Genomic DNA, 22,209 nt, shown 5'->3' with positions numbered 1-22,209 from the left:
GCTATAGTAAATGTACCAAGGGAGCAGGAGACCTGACCTCCTCTCTGAGATATTGTGCTGCCCTACAAATTGGTAAAAATGCAAACACAGTTTGGGTTGGTCTTTCAAAGTCCAATCCACTTCCTGTGTGGTTTCAAAGAATTTGGTAATGTGCTTCTGAGCATATGGTGAGTGGTGGCAACACATGCCATCTCCAAAGATGAAGAATTACATTTTTATATGTTTGTTTGTGTTCTTCTTACTTTGCTTCTTTCCTGTGTTGCTACTGTTTCTACAGAGATTCTAATCTGGAAAATTATATTTCTCTCATTATTGAAATCTGTGTCATATTTATTTTTATTAATTTCAAAGCCTTTTTATTGGTCAATGTCATATGATGGTGAAGACAGCCTTTTTATTTCAAACTGGAGGTTATGCTCTATTTCTATTTTGGGCTCATTAACGGTTGAATCTGAAACTCCCATTTGATGTAAAATTAGACTGATTACTATATGTTGCTACTTAAGCAATGACTAGCTGTTGGAAAAAAACAAACTTGGCCTGCCCAAGATGCATGTTTTCAGCCAGCTATGCTTAAACTACTCCACTTAAGGAAAGGTGGGCATGGTCAGTTAAAAACATAGAGCACACCTAGAATTTTGCTAGAATATATTTCATCTCCCACTGTTTTATCTTGTGCAAACTGAGACACTCTTCATGTCCATTGGAAACTATTCTGCAGAACAGACAGTGCCATTATTCAACAATTGTTTTTGGACCTTTTTTTTTAGTGTTACAAAGTGCTGCTGTATTTCACATATTCACAGAAGCAAAAGAGAATGATTTACTATAGGAAACTTCACTAAAATTGCAAAGTAAATCAAACATATTTAAAGTGACTATCTGAACTATATCAGCTGTTTTAATATTGTTGTTTCCACCCTGCTAAAACAAGATCAATCTTGTTTCTGTTATTTGGGCTGGTTGCAGGTGTTCATACTCACCATATGCTCAGTCGTAAATTCCACGACAGTACCAAATTCTTCCAAGCTACAGAGGAAGTGGATTGGATTGTGGAAGACCAACCTAAATTGTGTTTCATTTTAACATATTTGTAGGGCAGTGCAATATCTCAGAGAGGAGGTCAGGTCTCCTACTCCCCTGGTGCATTCACTATAGCTGCCCAATTTCCCTGCTTTTTAAAGTTTGATAGAAATATATGTTGGCTATAGGTACGTTCTTACATTTTTTGCTTTTTAGTGAATTTCTCTGCTTTTTAATCCAGGGGGTAAGAAATGGGATCCTGTGCAAGTTTGCTGAGCATGGATTGATCATTTGCATGCTTATTGAGTTCAGTGGGATTTACTCCCCTGTAAGAATGCAAAAAGACAATACCTCTAGTTAAAAAGAGAGAAAGACCTCAATGGATGACTGACGAAACTCTTAAAATGGTTAAAGAGAGAAGGAAAGCAAAAGCAAAATAAGATAGAAACACGGTCAGAACCCTAAATGCAACAATACAGCAACTAGTACATAGGGACAAAGGGAACTATTACAATAGTTATTTTATAGAAATAGAGGAGGACAACAAAAAGGGAAGAACAAGAGCCCTATTCCAAAAGATTAGAGAAATGAAAGGGAAATTTAAACCACAAGTAAGGATGTTGAATAATCAACAGGGGAACACAGTGACTGACCGAGATGAAATAAAAGGAAGATGGAAGCAATACACTGAAGAACTCTATAAAAGAGAAGTCAGGATAATAGATTCATTCACGGTGGAACCGTATGATGAAGAACCAGAAATTTTAGAATGTGAGGTGAAAGCTGCTCTTAAAATTCTTGAAAGAAACAAATCACCAGGAACAGATGGCATACCAATAGAGTTGCTACAAGCTACTCAGACTGAATCTGTCCAAATTTTGACAAACATTTGTCATGAAATAATGGAAAACTAAACAATGTCCCACAGACTGGAAGAGTTCAATATATATCCCAATTTCAAAGAAAGGGGATCCCAGGGAATGCAGCAATTATTGAACTATTGCCTTAATATCCCATGCCAGTAAAGTAATGCTCAAGATTCTACAGCAAAGGCGAGAAATGCCAGACGTCCAAGCTGGATTTAGAAAGGGAAGAGGCACAAGAGACCATATTGCAAACATACGTTGGATAATGGAACGGAGCAAGGAATTTCAGAAGAAAATCACCCTGTGCTTTATAGATTACAGCAAAGCTTTTGACTGTGTAGATCATGAAAAACTATGGAATGCTGTAAAAGAAATGGGGGTACCACAGCATCTGATTTTCCTGATGCGCAACCTATACTCTGGACAAGAGGCTACTGTAAGGACAGAATATGGAGAAACCTATTGGTTCCCAATCGGAGAGGGTGTGAGACAGGGATGCATTTTATCACCTTATTTGTTTAATCTATATGTAGCACATATACGAAAAGCAGGATTGGACCAAGAGGAAGGAGGTGTGAAAATTGGAGGGAGAAATATCAATAATTTAAGATACACAGACAATACCATACTACTAGCAGAAACCAGTAATGATTTGAAACGAATGCTAATGAAAGTTAAAGAGGAAAGCGCTAAAGCAGGACTACAGCTGAACGTCAAAAAGACTAAAGTAATGACAACAGAAGATTTATGTAACTTTAAAGTTGGCAATGAGGACATTGAACTTATCAAGGATTATCAATACCTCAGCACAGTCATTAACCAAAATGTAGACAATAGTCCAGAAATCAGAAGAAGGCTAGGACTGGGGAGGGCAGCTATGACAGAACTAGAAAAGGTCCTCAAATGCAAAGATGTATCACTGAACACTAAAGTCAGAATCATTCAGACCATGGTATTCCCAATCTCTATGTATGGATATGAAAGTTGGACAGTGAAAAAAACAGATAAGAGAAAAATCAACTCATTTGAAATGTGCTGTTGAAGGAGAGCTTTGCAGATACCATGGGCTGCGAAAAAGACAAATAATTTGGTGTTAGAACAAATTAAACCAGAACTGTCACTAGAAGCTAAAATGATGAAACTGAGGTTATCATACTTTGGACACATCATGAGAAGACATGATTCACTAGAAAAGTAATGCTGGGAAAACAGAAGGGAGTAGAAAAAGAGGAAGTATAAACAAGAGATGATTGATTCCATAAAAGAAGCCACAGACCTGAACTTACAAGATCTGAACAGGGAGGGCGCTGATTCATAGGGTCGCCATAAGTCGTAATCGACTTGAAGGCACATAACAACAACAGTCATGCTTAGGATAGGTGCATCTGGCCATGGGATGGGGAGGGGGGCATGTTTGATCATTTGCATGTTTATTGAGTTCAGTGGTATGTACTCCTGTGCAGTCATGCTTAGGTTAAGTAAAACTGACCATGGGGAGGAGGCCTGCAGTGGGCAGGGGAGGAGGAAAAAGGAAGAGCAGAGGAGAGGGAAAGGAGGGGAAAGGCAGGTCTGATCATTTGCATTCTTATTGAGTTCAGTGGGATTTACTCTCATGCAATCATGGCTAGGATAGGTAAAACTGACCATGGGGTTGGGGGAAGGGAGAGTAGAGGGAAGGAGGAAGGGGATAGAGGGGAGCAGAGGAAGGGGATAGAGGGAAGCAGAAGGAGGGGGAAGGAGGAGATTGGAAGGGAAGGGGTGAAGGAAGGGGGAGGAAAGCGGCAAAAGGGAGGTGATGGGAGGGAGGAGGAGAGGAGGGCAGGTTTGATAATTTGCATGCTTATTGAGTTCAGTGGGATTTATTTCTGTGCAATCATGCTTGAAAATTAAATTGACTGCCTTCAAGTCGATTCTGACTTATGGCGACCCTATGAATAGGGCAATCATGCTTACGATAGGTAAAACTGACCATGGGGGAGGAGGAGGAGGGGATGGGGGAGGGGAAGGGAGGGGTGAAGGAAGGGAGAGGGAAAAGGGCAGGTTTGAGCATTTACATGCTTTTTGAGTTCAGTGGGATTTACTCCTGTGCAATCATGCCTAGGTTAGGTGAAACTGACCTGGGGGAGAGGAGGAAGAGGGCAGGGAGGGGAGGAATTGGATGGGTGGGCACTGGGCAGAGGAGAAGCCCCCTTCTATTCCAAAAGGAAAACATTGTGAACAGTATCATTCTTTTTCAGGGTTTCCCCCACCTTTTTATTCTACAGCAAGCACATGTAGTCTCCCACCCAAATTTAAACCAAAGCTGTCCCTGGCCACATCTACCGCAGAACTTTATTTCACCTTAGACAACCATGACTTCTCTCAAAGAATCCTGGGAAGTGTAGTTAGTGAAGGGTGCTGAGAGTTGCTAGGAGATGCCCTGTTCCCCTCACAGAGCTTCAGTCAGAGCAGCTGACTGTTAAACCACTGTAGGCACTGGAGCTCTGTCAGGATAATAGGAGTCTCCTGTCAGCATCCTTCACAAACTACACTTCCCAGGTTTCTTTGGGGGAAGCCATGACTGTCTTAAGTAAAATAAAAGTCTGATGTTGGTGTCGCCCCCTGATTAGCCAAGCCAAGCAGCTGTGAGTCTGGCTTTTCGAATGAGTTGGTTCTTACTGACCATGCCCGACACTATCATTCAATGCAAAATTTCTTAAATTAATTAAAAATCAGCCAGGCATTTTTAGAACTTTTAAACAGCAGAAGATAGAGGTCAGAGTATGGGACAAGGTCAGTAATAAGATTACAGGTACTCTGTGAACATGGCTGATTTTTAATTAATTTCAACTAATTATGAGAACTCTGACAGAAAAAAGTCCAAAAGGGGTCTAGTTCCCCCCCCTTTTTTTTTTACACTTCAAACTCTTAATTATCTCTGACTGTTTTGGGTATCTCCATGAAAATTTAAAGGGTTGATAAGCAAGTGTTTTTGAGTTCAGGACTATAAGTTTTGTACGCTTTTGTTTTGAAATGAGCTTCTGGGAAGCATCAAAATGGTGGTATTTTCAATTTAACATTGTGGAATGTGAAAAATCCATGCTGACTAGAGTATACAGCCACTGTTGACATTAACTGCTGTCATGAAATAGCGTATCAGGAAGCAGAAATTTGGTTCCTCTGATAGCTTTATACATATAGACATTATTTGTGCACCCAGCGCAGAGCAAGGTAAAGTGGGTTTAAATTGGCCACAACTTTTAATTAGCTGCAACTGATAGAGCTTAGCTTGATATAGAGCAGAGATCTAGTGAGCAAGCAGACCTGTTTGGAATGGTTTGTGCAGGGTTGGGAGGATTAACTTAGGGTGTTGCAAGGCTGAAGAAATGGTTGATCATGTTAAATGAGATTGTTGCTGGTATACCAAAGAAAAGCATAGGTTTAGTGATTGAGATCTTACAAATTTGTCTGTGGGGACTGCCCTTTGGGACAAGAATCTCTGGGGCCAGGTGTTGGAGCTTTTTGGAGGTTTTGAAAGATACGAGGCTTTATGAAAAGCCCTGTGTGAAATGTGATAATAATGTTGTGAATAGGTGGTAATAGGGCCTTTCCTCGACCTTGTAATGCCATTGAACCCAAGATGGACAAGAAGAAGTGGGCAGACTGATGGCTAGCTGATGCCACCATCCTAACCTAAGTGCTGGGATAATGTTGATGGGAGTAACAATGCTAACAATGCTGTGCATGAAGTTGCCTTGCATTTAACCTATGTATTTAATTTTTTTTAAAAACTTCTCTTGCATGCATTTAAATACCTGATGACCTCTTCCATCCTCAGTTTTCTTTGAAATTTTACCTTAACTCCCACTGCCTGGTTTTAAATCCCAGCTGAAAATCATGGAAGCTGAATTATTTAACTAAACTTTAAACCTTTGTTGTCAGTTGCTATATACATATAGGCAGACAGGTAGACACTGACATTCAGCTACTGTGTGTTTATGACCTTTAATTTTTAAGTAAATATAGTAGATGACAGAGAATTTGGGAAACAAATAGTTCATATCCATGAGCCATTTCACTGAAACACAGCAGCTTGGAGGCTCTGGGGTAAATATATAAGTACTGTACATATCATGACCTCAGCTGTGGTGCCAGTGTAGTAGTTACCTGTGCTTTCCCCTGCCTGTCCCACGTAAGAGCTATTTCATAAACATTTACCAGAGGCTTATGATGATCAGACTAGTTTCCTCTTTGTATTATTGCTTAGTTATCTGTGGACTGTTTCTAATTCATAAGCGCCTCAGAAACTGGTGCCAATGTACACCAAACCTATTAATAAGAGAGGGCTAAGTGTTTTTTGTGCAAGGGAGGATCAAATCAACTGGGTATAGTTTTGTGTTCCAGCTGCTGAAGGGTTAGTCACTGCTGAAGGGTTAGTCACTGCTGTGTTGCATCTTAAGCAAATACTTGGGCTAATGAACAAACACATTAATGCTTTGATACATTATGTACGTATCTTAAATCACTAGTGTGACTATATAAATGCATATTATGTTTATCAGATGTGCACATGGAGTCTGGCATAAGGGTCCTGTAATAATCTTGAGGGCAATGTGTGTACACAGAGCTTTCCCCTTTCCTCCCATTGTAGGTCCTCCTAACATTTCTCATGCTCCTTCCTCCATGTATATTATCTTTGACTGTCTTCCCTGACATTGCTTCTTCAAAACTGAGAGAGTAGATTTTGCCCTTATATCAGCTGTCTTGACTGCAACCTCTTGAAATTCACTGACAGAAGTGTTTGGCTCAGATTAATGTCTTTTAAAACCATAGGTTTTCTGTCAGGTAGCAGGAAACTAACACTATTTGGGGGCAATTATGTTATGCTGCTGGGCACTTGGCTAGGGACTCTAAATAAACAGGGAGCCAATAAAATATGTGACCCAATCCAAGCCGAGATCCTCTGAAGTTCAGACTTTGTTGGAAAGTGTTGGGATTTATTACTAGGTTCTCTGCTACTTATTCCACCTCCAGTGTTATTTGAATCTGAAAAGAGAGGCTTTAGCTAGAGGTCATGTGGGGCAAATAAATGGGAGGTAGTTCCGCTGGATTAGATCTGCTGGATTAGACCAAAGGCCCATGAAGTCAAGCATCCTGTCCTCACAGTGGCCATCCAGATGCCTATAGGAAGCCCACAAACAGGACATGAGCACAACAGCATTTTTCCTATTTGTGTTCCCCAGTAGCTGGTACACAGGCATACCACCTCTGATACTCTTGTATTGTCTCCAGCACCCTTTCTGTCATGAGCCCTGTGGAAAGGGCGTGGAGCAGTGAGAACAAGAATTGGGACTTTGAATGGCATGAAGGTTCCAGTGATTTGCCTACAGGCGTGCTGGACTCTAAAAGCTCCTGTGCTATGGAAGTGACAGCTCTGCTCCAATAGCTTCAGTTGCCAGTGAGGAGGCTCAGCCCAGTCAGGCAGTTGTCTCTCTGCCCAACATTTACTCCCTTCCTACTCCTGCTCAGCCACTGCACAGCCCCCCTCCCCCTGCAGGGGAGGGCCTTGCTGAGGCAGAACAGTCACCCTCGCCTCGTACATGTAGACTGTGGTGCTGGCAAGCTCAGCAAGTTCCCTCTGGGGAGGAGCGCACGTGTGCGCATACTCTCAACAGTGACACTGAGTTGACCCAAGTGTGGTGTATGCCCACCCTTACTTAAGGTTGGTAAGGGGGCATGCCTAGTTGCTGTAACAATGTCTTTTTGCAGTGTAGTTGTGCCTAGTTAATCCTAGTAATCATGCTGAATTTTGGGTAACCTGTAAGCTGATTCATGAAGTGCTCTGAACTGAAACTTTCTATTAAATCTGCTGAAGAAAAGCACACCTCTGCATTCATGTCTGACTTCAGTGGGTTCGGGCAGGACAGTTTATTAAACTGATTTTGCATTTATTTTCATTGTAGGATTATTTGCAATGCAAATAGAATATATGAACTGTTTAGTTTTTTAAAATGCTATTTCAAATACAAAATATTTAAAGGAATAAAAATAGTTTGCAGTACCCAACGCTTATTTGCTGGTATCTGTTTGTAGGTGATACATTTGAAGAAAGTGGATCTTATAAAGATAATTTGTCAGGACATTCTGCTGCCAGAATCCTTCCTCAATGGGAAAACAACCAAATACCGAGGTTAGCATATCTGAAGACTTTTTAAAAATACTCTTGTAGCACCCTAAACAATTATTATGACATAAGCTTTCATGGACAATAATCCAGTTAATCAGTTGCATGAAGTGTCAACCTAAGGTATAGGAGCATATGCACATTTGAGGAAAATTGTAAACAATGAGGTTCGAAGGAAATGAAATGCTGAAAGTATAGATGCTGATAATTATATTAACAGTGGCCATTCACTAAAAACAAGTTGGTGAAAATACAGATATCCTGGCATTGGTAGCCATTTAATGCATTGTGTGATTAAAAGAAATCTTTGTCCTGATTCAATGTCCAGTTGCTATTGTGAATGGCTGGATGGAGAGACAATATATGAGCCCAATTAGCCACAGTGAAGAATATGGTTCTGACCAAACAGGATTTACTCAGTATCATTGCTTAGTTGATTATGGTAGAAGAATCATTAACATTATTTTTGAACGTGGTAACTTACAGCAGAATATATTTCACCCATATACATTTGTATACCACCAACTGATATAAAATATTGTGGTAGCATGAAACAATATCTACAAGTACAGTAAAACATAAAACACCACAAAAATATGAATCTTGCATATATTTCTACACTGTAAACACAAAATCTATCTCTCCCTTCTAATACATTCACAAACCTCTTTTCCAGGCCTATCCTCTTACTCTAATATAGCCTGACCCAACTCTGTCCCATGTGGCATAATCTGAGCCTAGTTTCCTTGTATACCCTGCCCCCTGCTGCCTGCAAAACTCTGTAGCTACTTTATTTCAGTGATGATGCTTGTATGAGATTAGGAGCCCTTCTCAGTGCCATTAAGGTAGGGAAGAGGTGATGTTTCATCTCTCAGGGCACATAACTAATATACCTCTGCCCACCATCATAACTACATCCTAAAACATTATGACTCTTAAATGATAAAACTATTTAAAATAAATTCTGATTTAAGATTAAATTAGTCATTTTTCAACTATTCAAATTTAATATAAGATAATTTTAATGAGAAATACTATATTTTAATCATTTTTCTTTAATTTTAATGTAATTGCAGTTCTTTAATACTGGAGGGTATTGAACCACAGAGTACCTGTGAATTGGAAGTGGATGCAGTGGCTGCTGATGTTTTAAATAGATTGGATATTGAAGGTAAACAATTTTTCTGTGTGTAATCATTCAGGACATTAACAAGTTTGTTGTTTTTACAGTGCTTTGCACAGCCTTTCCCAGATAGTCCTCCAGATATTCTGGATGGCATCTCCCATCAGCTCCAGCCAGCACAATTTGGGGAAGGCTGGCTAAGCCTATTGCATTGTAACTCGTTTAAAACCTCTAAGGTATAGTAAGCATAGTAAGTAAATATAATAGGCGGGGTTACATTATCAATAAACACAAGGGGAAGGCAGGAGCAGGTGGAGCATTACAACACCATTGCTTTCCTGACAGTGGCATCACTGCTGCTTACCAGAAAGCTTCAGGAATAGAAAGGTGATATCAGGGCTGCACAAGCACCCCAGCAGAGGCTGTCCTCACCCCTGGCCCGTACCACACCATCCCAGTAAGCGGCAGCAATGCCACTGTTGGGAGGGTAGTGGCATAGCAGTGCCCCGCCATGCTAGCCGCTTCGGGAAGGCAATTGTCTGAAAAATTGTCAGGTTAATTCTTGCAAAGAGCATGGACTGTACAGACAAAAGCTCTTGCAGTTTTAAGTTTTAGTAAGATTGATGCTTCTGTTGACTCTGCTGTATTTTTTACTTTTTCCAGCCCAGGTTGGTCAGAACCCAGGTTTACAAACAATATGGGATGATGAGAAACAACGACGGAGAGAAAACAAGGAGTCCTCTCAAATTAGTCCTCCTAACTCTCAAGGTAAGCAGGGCCAAATTATTATTATTTATTTCTCAGTCACAATTCCTGGGCAGGAACATATGGTAGGCTAGTACTGGATTAAGTATTCACCGCTTGTTGGATTAAGTTTATGTCTGCAATCGGGAAGTCAAGAAACTTACCCCTTCTTCCAATGCAGTAGTTAATTCAATTAGTCAAGACATGATATTGAACTTTACATTTCTTATGTAAGCTTCTGCTCAAGTATCTAATGCCTAGGTTGTTTATTAATTCAAAAAATGGTTTATCTTCTGTTTATCCCAGTGAAATGACAAAACTAGGTTAATTAGATCTAAATAAACATCACCAAACGTTGTATCTATGATTAATTTATTCTAATGATGTTATTTCTAGAGTCTATTTATTCATAGGGTCACCATAAGTCACAATGGACTTGAAGGCACATGACAACAACAAACGTATCTTGACCTTTTAAGATACTTGTCACTAGTAACTTACGCTTTTTATAATGTCCATCTTTTTTTATACCACTTGAATGAATGATCATTTATTCTGACCATGCTTTTTCTATGTCTCAATATGAAATGCGCTGGCTTCTTGAAGAAATGAAGAAATTAATAACTGGTGTGATGCCATCAAAATTAAGTCCCATTCCTTTCAATGAGAGAAAGTTAGGCATGTGCTGAACACTCCCGTTGAAATCAGTTGGATTTGGAAGTTGCTGTTATACTGTAAATTTAAAAATGTAACTTTCTTTTAACAGTTGTAATCCCCATATTAGTCTTATCAGCATAGGCTTAAATCCAAAACACTGTGAGTAGGAGGAATGTTTTTGTTATGTTCCATGAACTCTTGTGCAAGAGCTAATGGAAGACTTTTTCATTACACTGCCACAGACTGTAAGAAATGACGACTAAGGAAAATAAAGGCTGTAGTACCTTAACTAGTGTGCGATAAAAACATTTTGTGAATGAGCTTATGCAAACAGAGAAATTCCTCTATATTTGGAGCCAGTTTTCTCGCACACTTCTAAATTGGAAACAGCCTTCTGTGAGTGAAAGATTGTATCCAAGGGTATTCAAGGATAATCTACACATTATATTCCTTACAATACTTTTGATACATAGAAGTGTTGTAAAAAGAAAACAACCTTTTCATATTGCTCAGGGTTGCTTCATATTGACAGACCATGTATTGCTTGCTCTGATCTTAAAAATAGTTGTTTAAAAAATCCATAAAGAGAATAGAATGCCTGTGAATTTTCAGTTTATTATTTATGGATTCTTTCAGCAGTCCTTCTGTGTTGCTATATTAAACATCCTGTATAACTTTCCCCCCATAATTAAGATCGTGGATTTGTAACTGCAACAGAAAGTGAAAAAATCTTTCAGAAGAGGCTTAAAGAAATCCTCAAGCAAAGTGATCTCTCTGTGTAAGCATCCATTTAGCTGTTTCTCTTGTCTCTATTTGTGAGCTATGCAGTCATTGAAAAAGTTTTTTTAATTAATAAGGACATTATCTGGATCACTGGACTACAGCAATGGATCACAGGAATTCTCTGACGAATTGACACTTCATTCTGAGCTACAATCTCCTCAAATTATTCCATGTTCACCAGCAAATATGGTAGAGGTACACAGAGATAAAGAACTTAATAAAGGTTAGTAGTGTTCATACGGTTACTTTTTATGCAAAATACAATTCCCTTTGCATGACTATGTCTTAATTGGAACTACTTTTATGAATAAGCTGAGCAAAAGCGAAAGAGACATCATAGAATGCACAAGGAATTAAATCTTCCTTTTGCATGCTTATCTACAATCTCCTCTTTCTCTCATAAAATAGCTGAGACAAGCAAAGAGATGGAGAGGGGGGGAAACAGGAAAAAAATTCCATGCACGCTTGTCTTTCGCCATTTCCTCTATGTGGGCATGTGTGTGTATATATAGGTGCCAAGGAAAAGTTACCTTTTGTACCTGCTTTCCCCATCAATTTTCCACATGGAAAGAGAAAAAGGGAACCTTTTGAAGAAGCGAAATGTTTATTGCACATCCTTGCGCCCCACCCTCTCTCCAAAACTCCACTACCCTTCCAAAAATAGCTGGGAAAGGGAAGATTAAGAATATGCAAGGATATCTCTTCTATATCACTGCGTCTCCACCCCTTCTTATCTTTTTGAGCTAGAAATTGCTCAAAACAAGTGGGGAAGGAGAGGGAGAAGAGCGTGAGAACACAACAATTCTCTTATTTGTGTAATTTTATGTAATACTATCACGTCTCATTTGTGTAATACTGTCTCCACTGTCAGAGGCAGGATGCCTCTGAATGCCAGTAGCTAGGCATCACAAGTGGGCAGAGTGTTGTTGAATTCAGGTCCTGTTTTCAGGCTTCCCATAGGCATTTGGCTGGATACTATGAGAGCACAATGCTGGACTAGATGGGCCATTGGACTGATCCAGCAAGCTCTTCTTATATTCTTATGTAATCTTCTGTCACTCCCTCTCTCTGAGCAAAATGCCTGAGAAGGAGGGGAGAGTAGGCTGGCAACTTGTGGAAGGAGATGGCACTCATTGAGGAATGTATTGAGTCTCTATCTGCTACTAGTTGTTGAATCCCACTGTAAAGAGTTATAAAGCATCCACATTTGAGTTTGCTCAAACTGCTAACAAAAATCTTGCCATCATCAATTACCGTCTCTTTCAAACAGAACAAGGTGTATTAAGTTGTGCTCAACTAGAGCAGATATCTAACTGAATTTTCTGATAAACTTGTTCAGGTAATTTGATTATGCTAATATGTTAAGTCATCTTCAACTGTTTCTTTTGGGAAAAAACGCATGTTGACAGCTCATATGCAGTTTTTAATCTCTTGTTTAGAAGAGTCCAACAGGACATATAAAGAGGAGGATGCAATTATTAATGAAGAAGCCATTTTGAACATCATGGAAAATAGTCAGCATTTTCAACCATCATCTCAGAGACTGAATAAGACCCCAGTGTTCAGTAAGTATAATCTATGTATATTTTCCTTTTCTACAAATAAACTAAAAATAGTTATTCTTCAGTAAACTGGCAGTTTGTCTAAACAGAGAGTTTCATTCCTGTTCCAAAAATTAGATTTCTGAAAAGTGTTTCTAGTCTAGTCATTTATAAATAGTGTTGTGCTGTTACTGATTGAAAAGAGGAGCTCTGCGGACCCACTTTCTGGTTGGAAGCTTGAGAGTGAAATATACATAATGTTTATTCAGATATTTGTATTATACTGTAAAAGTGAGAAATGATGAAAAAGCCATTAGATTCTCAAAGAGCAGAGGCATCAAAAAGAAGATACTGTAAAAAGTTTTGTACATCCAATATTTCAAGATATATATAGTTTTCAATCTGCAAATGGAAAAGAACAGATCACAAAAATAATCGTGAACTTCTTAAGATATAGGCTAATTGGGTATGACTTCACTTTTTCTGTTTTTCCTTCAGTGGACAGTAGTGCTGATCAAGCCATGATACATCTCTTGGCTGGGTTGGAAGATGATGGATATGAAATTGGAGGACAAAGTCCACAACATTTTTCTTCTGGAAGGTGCAGAAATCCCCAGAACAGTGATGATGAAGAAAATGAGCCACAAATTGAAAAGGAAGAAATGGAGCTCAGTTTGCTAATGTCCCAACGATGGGACAGCAATCCTAATGACATGAATTCAAAGAGAAGGTATGTTCTGTCTGTATTTGTTGGGTTTTTTTATAATTGTAAGTCACTTCAAGACGTTTTATGCAATAAGCAACAAAGATAACAAATAACTTCTGGAGAGCACCATGTGGCTATCCCTGTTCTAAAATGACTGGTAGCAGCCCTTCAAGGTTTGAGACAGAAGTCATTTCCAGCCCTATCTGGAGCTAAGGGGACTTAAACCTTTGGTACACAGAGCATGAGCTCTACCACTGAGCCTGTCCCCATGACATTTTACCACATAGAAATAAGAACATAAGAAGAGCCTGCTGGATCAGGCCAGTGGCCCATCTAGTCCAGCATCCTGTTCTCACAGTGGCCAACCAGGTGCCTGGGGGAAGCCCGCAAGCAGGACCCGAGTGCAAGAACACTCTCCCCTCCTGAGGCTTCCGGCAACCGGTTTTCAGAGCATGCTGCCTCTGACTAGGGTGGCACAGCATAGCCATCATGGCTAGTAGCCATTGATAGCCCTGTCCTCCATGAATTTGTCTAATCTTCTTTTAAAGCCGTCCAAGCTGGTGGCCATGACTGCATCTTGTGGGAGCAAATTCCATAGTTTGACTATGCGCTGAGTAAAGAAGTACTTCCTTTTGTCTGTCCTGAATCTTCCAACATTCAGCTTCTTTGAATGTCCACGAGTTCTAGTATTATGAGAGAGGGAAAAGAACTTTTCTCTATCCACTTTCTCAATGCCATGCATAATTTTATACACTTCTATCATGTCTCCTCTGACCCGCCTTTTCTCTAAACTAAAAAGCCCCAAATGCTGCAACCTTTCCTCGTAAGGGAGTCGCTCCATCCCCTTGATCATTCTGGTTGCCCTCTTCTGAACCTTTTCCAACTCTATAATATCCTTTTTGAGATGAGGCGACCAGAACTGTAGACAGTATTCCAAATGCGGCCGCACCATAGATTTATACAACGGCATTATGATATTGGCTGTTTTATTTTCAATACCTTTCCTAATTATCCCTAGCATGGAATTTGCCTTTTTCACAGCTGCCACACACTGGGTCGACATTTTCATTGTGCTGTCCACTACAACCCCGAGGTCTCTCTCCTGGTCGGTCACTGCCAGTTCAGACCCCATGAGCATATATGTGAAATTCAGATTTTTTGCTCCAATATGCATGATTTTACACTTGTTTATATTGAATTGCATTTGCCATTTTTCCGCACATTCACTCAGTTTGGTGGGGTCTTTTTGGAGCTCTTCGCAATCCCTTTTTGTTTTAACAACCCTGAACAATTTAGTGTCGTCAGCAAACTTGGCCACTTGACTGCTCACTCCTAATTCTAGGTCATTAATGAACAAGTTGAAAAGTACAGGTCCCAATACCGATCCTTGAGGGACTCCACTTTCTACAGCCCTCCATTGGGAGAACTGTCCGTTTATTCCTACTCTCTGCTTTCTGCTTCTTAACCAATTCCTTATCCACAAGAGGACCTCTCCTCTTATTCCATGACTGCTAAGCTTCCTCAGAAGTCTTTGGTGAGGTACCTTGTCAAACGCTTTTTGAAAGTCTAAGTACACTATGTCCACTGGATCACCTCTATCTATATGCTTGTTGACACTCTCAAAGAATTCTAATAGGTTACTGAGACAGGACTTTCCCTTGCAGAAGCCATGCTGGCTCTGCTTCAGCAAGGCTTGTTCTTCTATGTGCTTAGTTAATCTAGCTTTAATAATACTTTCTACCAGTTTTCCAGGGACAGAAGTTAAGCTAACTGGCCTGTAATTTCCGGGATCCCCTCTGGATCCCTTTTTGAATATTGGCATTACATTTGCCACTTAAAAACGGAATGCCTGAATGAACAGGAATGTCTCCACCTGGTGCCTAAAAGTTGATAGTGATGGCCTAGTATCTCTTCATTCCCTAGCAAGGTGTCATCTACTAGCACCATAACTATTAAACTATTGGGTTGCTGTGCAAAGGTTTTTAAGATACCTAAAATAAATTGCACTTCTAGGTCAGTGGGCAGAAGTAGGAATCAGAGCTCAACTGAAGATGATGGCACTTCAGAAGATGATATGGATTGGAATGATAACAATTTGCTTCTAGCAAGCCTATCTATACCTCAGTTAGATGGAACTGCAGATGAAAACAGTGGTAAGTAATATAGTATTAGAATCTCATACCCCATGAAACAGTAGCTTTCCTTTTTCCTTATTAAAAATATCCTAATTGATTCCTTATAGAATTTTTATCTGTGTTGAATATTCTATAATCAGAAAGTATATGAATTATAGAGAGCCAGTGTGGCGTAGTGGTTAGAGTGTTGGACTATGACCTGGGAGACCAGGGTTCAAACTCGGTCATGAAGCTCACTAGGTGACCTTGGGCCAGTCACTGCCTCTCAGCCTCAGAGGAAGGCAATGGTAAACCACCTCTGAATACCGCTTACCATGAAAACCCTATTCATAGGGTTGACATAATTCGGAATCTACTGGAAGGCAGTCCATTTCCATTTCCATATGAATTAAAATTCATACGCTGCATAAATAAGATTCATAGAATTCAACCAACATAGATAGGTATGCATGTTAAAACTATATTCCTTCATCTGTTTAAATGCTGTATCTTTCAAGCTGTCATGGATGGTGCAACCATCACCAGTTATTTATCTTCAATTTAAAACATTTCTTATCTGTTCTTCATTGCCGATCAGTTCCAGAGTGGGTTACAAATTAAAAGAAATCTAAGTACATCATATAGTACTAAAAACAAGGCAGATAGTTACAGCCATTTGCTCTTACAAGCAGTAGTGCAGTGGCAAATTTAGAAGTCCAGGGTCCCTTCATGAGTCACCAGGATCGCCCTCACAGGCCAAATTTGACAGGTGAATGGGGGCAGTGACCTGTCAGTCACATGGTATCATTATCCAACCCACTTATTAAAACCCCTTGCAGGGGGTTCCCAAGCCACAACATCTTGCTGGTAATCAGGTGTTTGGAAATTGCTGCACGTGGGGCGTTGCTAGCCATGTGCTTGGCACTTCCCAAAGCGCCAAACATAGAGCTAGCAAAGTGGTTTTTTCTCCCCTCCGCATGGGGTGGGAAGGGGACAAAGAAGCTGGTATTTTACAGGCATTGCTGCCTGCAAGAAAGGTCCCTCTCATAGCTGATCTGCAAAAACCAGGTTTCTTCCCCCTGCGTTTTGCATGTCAGCTGAGAGAAGGGCTTCTCTCTCACACATGATGCCTTTAAAATACAAGGGGCATTGCTTGACAAGTGTTTCTTTCTGCTTGCACAGACTCAGTACACGGGGAGAGAGAAAGAGGGCTAAGAAGGGTGGAGAGTGAGGTGAGGTGGCATTTCCTCACAAAGAAGGGGATAAAGGAAGGCTGAAGAAAGGAAGAAGAAAGGGTGCCTGTAAAATACAAGGGAAATTGCTTGTTAAAGCAGTTCTTTTCCCCTCAGTTGTGCTTTTTGCAGATTGTCTGTGAGAAAGGGGGGGGGAGGAGAAAGAGAGAGCCTCACAGAGGGTGGAGGAAGACAGAAAGAGCAGAGGGCTAAGAAGAATGAGGCTGCGTGTATTTTACAAGGGGAAGAAACCTGCTTTTTGTAGATCAGCTGTGAGAAGGAGTTCTGTCTCGTGCAGTGATGTCTGTAAAATACCTACTCTCTTCTTAGCCCGGTGTCTCTCTCCCCCCACCCTCCACTTTCTCCCAGACAATCTGCAGAAAGCACCACTGGGGGAGAAAAAACTGCTTTACCAGCAATGCACCTGGTATTTTACAAGCAGCCTTCCTTCTTTCAGACTTCCTTCTTTCGTCCCCCTTCTCTGTAAGAAAATGCTGCTTTGCCTCACTCTTAGCCCATCCTGCCCCCCCCCTCCGTGGCTGTCTTCACCTACCTTCCATGTTGGCTGCTATGGGTCAGTGTGGGACTGTCACATCAGTTTCTCAGATTTTCAAATGTGCCCCCAGGCTCAAAAATGATGGGAACTCCTGATCTTAATAAATGGAATTACTAACTTTTCATATATCACCATTATTTACTTGTTTAATATATTTGCATACTGCTTAATACAAAAACAGTCTCTAAGCAGTTCACAAAAGATAACTGTAGAGAAATCATATTATTTACATGGTAAAATAATAGAATGATGTTTATTTTAAACAAAATGATGTGTGTGTAAAGGATTAACTGTAAACTAAACTGCCTGTGTTCCTGCCAGAACTAAAGAGATACATTTTATCAAAGGCAGACTAGCAAACAGCAAAGTGTCAATTAAACTGTCACTGCAGCCTACTGTCAACAAGGAGATCATTATATTTGGAGAGGTTTCTGACTTTATATTTAGAATTAAAGGCATCAACAGCATGGTCAGGTTTAATTGGTCAGTAAATGGACATTCTGCCTCATCTTACTGGATCATTATAGACCAATAAGAGGGTGGAATTTTACCTAAATTGTAGTGATTGGGTGGAGGGGCCTGGCTAGCGTAAGTAAAAGGCCAGATTTAGTACTGGTCAAGAGAAGAGTAGCTGATGGAGCTGAAGCTGGTTGGAATGGAATGGAATTGATTTAGGAAGACTCTCAGGAGACACTAGGGAAGCCTGAGAGGGAAGCCAGGAACGATAGCAGGGGTTGGCATCTGAAGGGAAGCTGAAGATCCAACCCTGGAGCTGAGATCACTGGGGCTAAAGGTGGTCTATTAAGAAGAGTTCAAGGCTCTGTGGCAGCCCTCTGGAAACAGATATTGCCAGCTGACAGCTAGTTGTTGTGAATCTGAGGTGACAGTTGTCGTTGGACAAGGTTGAAGACAATGGCTTCAATTGTAAAAGAAGCGAATGACTCCAGAGTGAAGCAAGTGAGGACCAAGTTGAACACTGCACATAAAGTACTGGATATAATTATGTAATGTGTGTTAAGTGGTTAAGGAGAGTGATAGGGTAATTGCCAAGACTTGGTTAGGGGGTGTTAATGCAACCTTGTTTTAGGGACAGTGACCCTCTTGCTTATGCGATGCTATTTAAAGTAACAGTAACTAAGTGTAGTAACAAACTTTGTAAGTAATCCTTCAAAAAAACAATACAGTTTGTTAATATTAAGAATAAACTTGAGAAAATGTATAGTGTTTGGTTATTAACTTTAAACCAAGTATTCTGGTCTGTTTTGTTCATCCATAGCTACTGAAGGCTTAAGTGTTACGGTTAACTTAACGGTTTTGAGTTAGAGTAGCAGCAGAGACACAGTAAGGAGCAAAATGTTATGGTCAAAAGGGCAATGATTTTATACATGGAGGCTAGCAGTAAGCAGAAAAAATCCTGATCTCCACAATGTATTGGTGACTAGTGAGAAAAACACATGTAGTAATATCAAGGTAATAGGTGATGTTGGGTTAACAGGTTCCAGGCTTGGCCCATGATAATAAAATTATAATATATATAATAAAACAAACAATGAAACTAAACTACAATACATATAATATGATAAAATCCTAAAAAGGCAAAAGCTTAACAGCACACTACAAAAGCCTCTTAAGAGGCAGGGAAGTAAAAGTAACTAAATTAAAATACAACTATAAAATATTTAGAGGGGTGGTATTTTTTAAGAATGAAAAATTACCAAAAAATGAATTGCAGAGGAATGATGGAATGTAAGATTGAATAAGAAATAGAGAGAGGAATCTATTAAACTCTTTCTCCCTACATGATAGTCCATAAACTGGGTCTTGTGTGCCACCAGGCGTCTATAGGCAGGAATTGCAGTTAATTTGTGAGGGGAGTAAGTTGCCTCAGTCATATAACCCCTCAGTTCATTTTCTGCCTTGTCGTCCAGGTGGTTGCATTTTTCTTTAGCTCCTATAATCCTTTTGCCTCGGTCTTTCTATCTAGTTTTTCTCTATCTTCCTTTGTGTTACCTTGAATTCGGTGAGTTTGCTTAAAAAAAAAAAAATCCCATATGTTTTTCTCCACAGCCTCTCTGTTTTCTCTGTCTTCCCTCCCTCCACCCTTTCAGGTGGCAGAAGGATAGTTTTACCTCAGCCTTCAGGGTCTTCTCATCACCTGCTTGTGTTTATTTAAAAAAACAACCTTCTGTTATTTTCTCACTACTGTGAACTTTCTTCCCTCTTCCTAACTTCCCTGCCCCCGGCTTGGGTTTTTTGGGGCAGGAGTCATTATTTTGGGCTGAATTAGAGCCTGCTGCTTGGTCCCGTGCTTGGGGTTTCTCTTGCTTCATTTTCAATATGCTCCACGCTGTACTGTAGCGTGTGTGCATGATTTCAGCAAAATGGTGGCCGCCACTTCAATGGTTAACAACCAAACTGCTGGATCCCTGGGCCAGTCTTTCATGGCAGTGGCTACAGTCTCTGACTGCTCAGCACCCTTATTACAGCAGCACTTAACCCCCGAGTTGGCCCTAATGGAAGAGGAAGAAGGGAAGCCAGCCTCATGGAAGGTGCTTAAAAAGACCAAGCGTACAGCAGCTTCTCTCCCCTCAGCTGCGGAATGTGCCCAAAAGAAAATGGCCACCATTTTGAATCCCAGTTTGCTGCGGCAGAGAAGAAGGCAGCCTCATTTTGTCTTTAGCTGCTTGGTCCCCTCTCCAAGTGCCAGGTGCGTGCCACTTAGCCTTTTCTGATGATGGCCAACTAGGGAGGCACACTGCTATTGAGCTGTTTGAGCCTTCGGGCTTTGAGGGAGAATTATATGGTCAGTATGCCTTTGCATCAAAAGGCACAATATATGGGGAAGCCACAATCAGGCGCACAGAAAGACTAGAGCTGCTCTGTCTCTCCTGCCTTGAGCAGGCTCACAGGCATGCAGTGGAGCTGTTGACAGAAGATGAGGGCTCTACAATAGCAAGTATATGTGGCCAGTTTCTGTACTTTCTCATCTTATAGTGAAGAGTTTAGTGGGTTCTCATTCTCTCCTGTAAATAATCAGCAGCAGGAGTCAGCCTCTCAAAGGGCAGAAAGCTGTTACTCCAGTCTGTTATAATGTGGGTAATGTTTCCATTATGTCCCATTCTGGACAGTCTGTCCCTTTATTATCAGGGCAGCTCTTCAGCTCAGTACAGCATTAGATCAGTTCGAGTCTAATGTGGTTTAGAGTGATGGTTCTGAAAATAGAAAGCAAAAGAAAAAAAGTAGAAGATTGCCTACACTTGTTTTGTAAGGCCATGGTAGTCCTGGATCTCAATGCCCCCGGTTCAAAGGCCACCTCTTCTACTGCACAGTTGTGGTGGCTGTTCCTGATGCAAGTCTTGGGCAGGGGATATATATGTTCCTTCTCTATTACAGAAACTGGTCGGCTCAGAGTGGGATATGTCCTTGCAGAGCATACAGTTAGTGGCATATGCTAATGAGTGTTTTGTGTTATAGACTGCCTTGATGGCTATCATTAATTCCCTGTACCCTGCGTAACTCAACTGAATAAAAAGAGTGCTACTCATTGATTTTGGGTACATTGCATCAATCACACAAGTGGTGCACTACAGAGCTCAACACCTTCTTCCTTGTTTTTTCCAGTTCTGAAAGACCTGGGGTCAAGATTAAGGAGTGAGGATATTGAGGTGTATAGCATAAACACTGTCAGATCAGGGTTGTTTGGGTCCCCAGGTTTTGTGAGGTTTTAAACAGGTTCCCTCAACCTTGTCATACTAGAGGTTAACTGCACCAGCCCCCCCCCCCAATAACTGTGGCAAGGGTTAGGCTTTTCCCCTTCAGAACAGACAGAGATATTGGTCTTTGGGGCAGATACATGGCATAGTCTTCAGCTGAGTTTTCCTGCCTTTTTTACCGAAGGCACTTGAATATTAGGTTCAATACTTCTTAGAGACCTGACTTTCTCCCCCAAGGCCTGAACAGCTATCAGGATGTTTCCATGGGCAACAACAGAAGAACCTGATGGCTCCTCTAGAGGGCCACAGTGAAATAAATACATATGAATTGCCTGATGAACTTTATGAGAATATAAAGGTTATTTCTAGGGGATGGCCCTGCAATATTTTTATTTGGAAGACTTTCCAAGTGTAGCAACTCAAAGCCCCAGTTTGCTCTTCTGAACATCTGCAGTCCTTAATAACTGAATGAGTAAATAATTAGATTTACCTTATGAATTTTTGAGGAGTTTGAAAGGTCCCCTAAAGGATGACCTTATAGTTACACTACTGGGTAAACATAAATAAGATAAATAAAAATTAAGGTGAGTTTGTCTTTTCAAGTTTCATGAGGCTTCAACCTTAACTATTTCAATGGATTAGTTGCTGTTCTTTTTACCAGAGTTTTAGTTTATTAGCTTAAATAATTCCTGGAATGTAGTTGTTGCCCAGTTAATATCCATCCTTCACCAGCAGTTCCCTGGGGGCTTACAATAGTTTAAAATTCAATATTGAAATAGTAAAAATAAATTAGCCTCTGGTAGGACTTGCTTCTCTGTACAATTTGTGTGGCTTGGTTTACACATGCTGGTAGATATGTACTCAGATGCTTCTCTACTTGCATGTAGGCAGTTCCGTGGCAAAAGAAACGTATGTTTTAAATGTATGCTAATTTGACTTTATTCCTTTCTTTGACAGGTAGTAGTTCTAGACAGTTTTGAGGATGCTG

General features: G+C 40.4%; 1 protein-coding gene across 1 annotated transcript in view; it reads left to right on the top strand.

Annotated features, from left to right (window-relative positions):
- Positions 1-22,209, top strand: part of REV3L (REV3 like, DNA directed polymerase zeta catalytic subunit) — a 166,219-nt gene that overhangs the window by 60,325 nt on the left and 83,685 nt on the right. The window contains exons 5-12 of the mRNA XM_061623630.1: positions 7,962-8,058; positions 9,129-9,223; positions 9,839-9,943; positions 11,270-11,354; positions 11,434-11,582; positions 12,799-12,924; positions 13,399-13,630; positions 15,620-15,759. Coding sequence (XP_061479614.1) covers positions 7,962-8,058; positions 9,129-9,223; positions 9,839-9,943; positions 11,270-11,354; positions 11,434-11,582; positions 12,799-12,924; positions 13,399-13,630; positions 15,620-15,759 — 1,029 coding nt within the window. The remainder of the gene's footprint in view (positions 1-7,961; positions 8,059-9,128; positions 9,224-9,838; positions 9,944-11,269; positions 11,355-11,433; positions 11,583-12,798; positions 12,925-13,398; positions 13,631-15,619; positions 15,760-22,209) is intronic.

This window comes from Rhineura floridana, chromosome 4, assembly GCF_030035675.1.
Source record: "Rhineura floridana isolate rRhiFlo1 chromosome 4, rRhiFlo1.hap2, whole genome shotgun sequence".
Classification (NCBI taxonomy): Eukaryota; Metazoa; Chordata; class Lepidosauria; order Squamata; family Rhineuridae; genus Rhineura; species Rhineura floridana.
The sequence above is the reverse complement of the archived record's forward strand: the minus strand, read 5'-3'. Positions and strand labels throughout refer to the sequence as shown.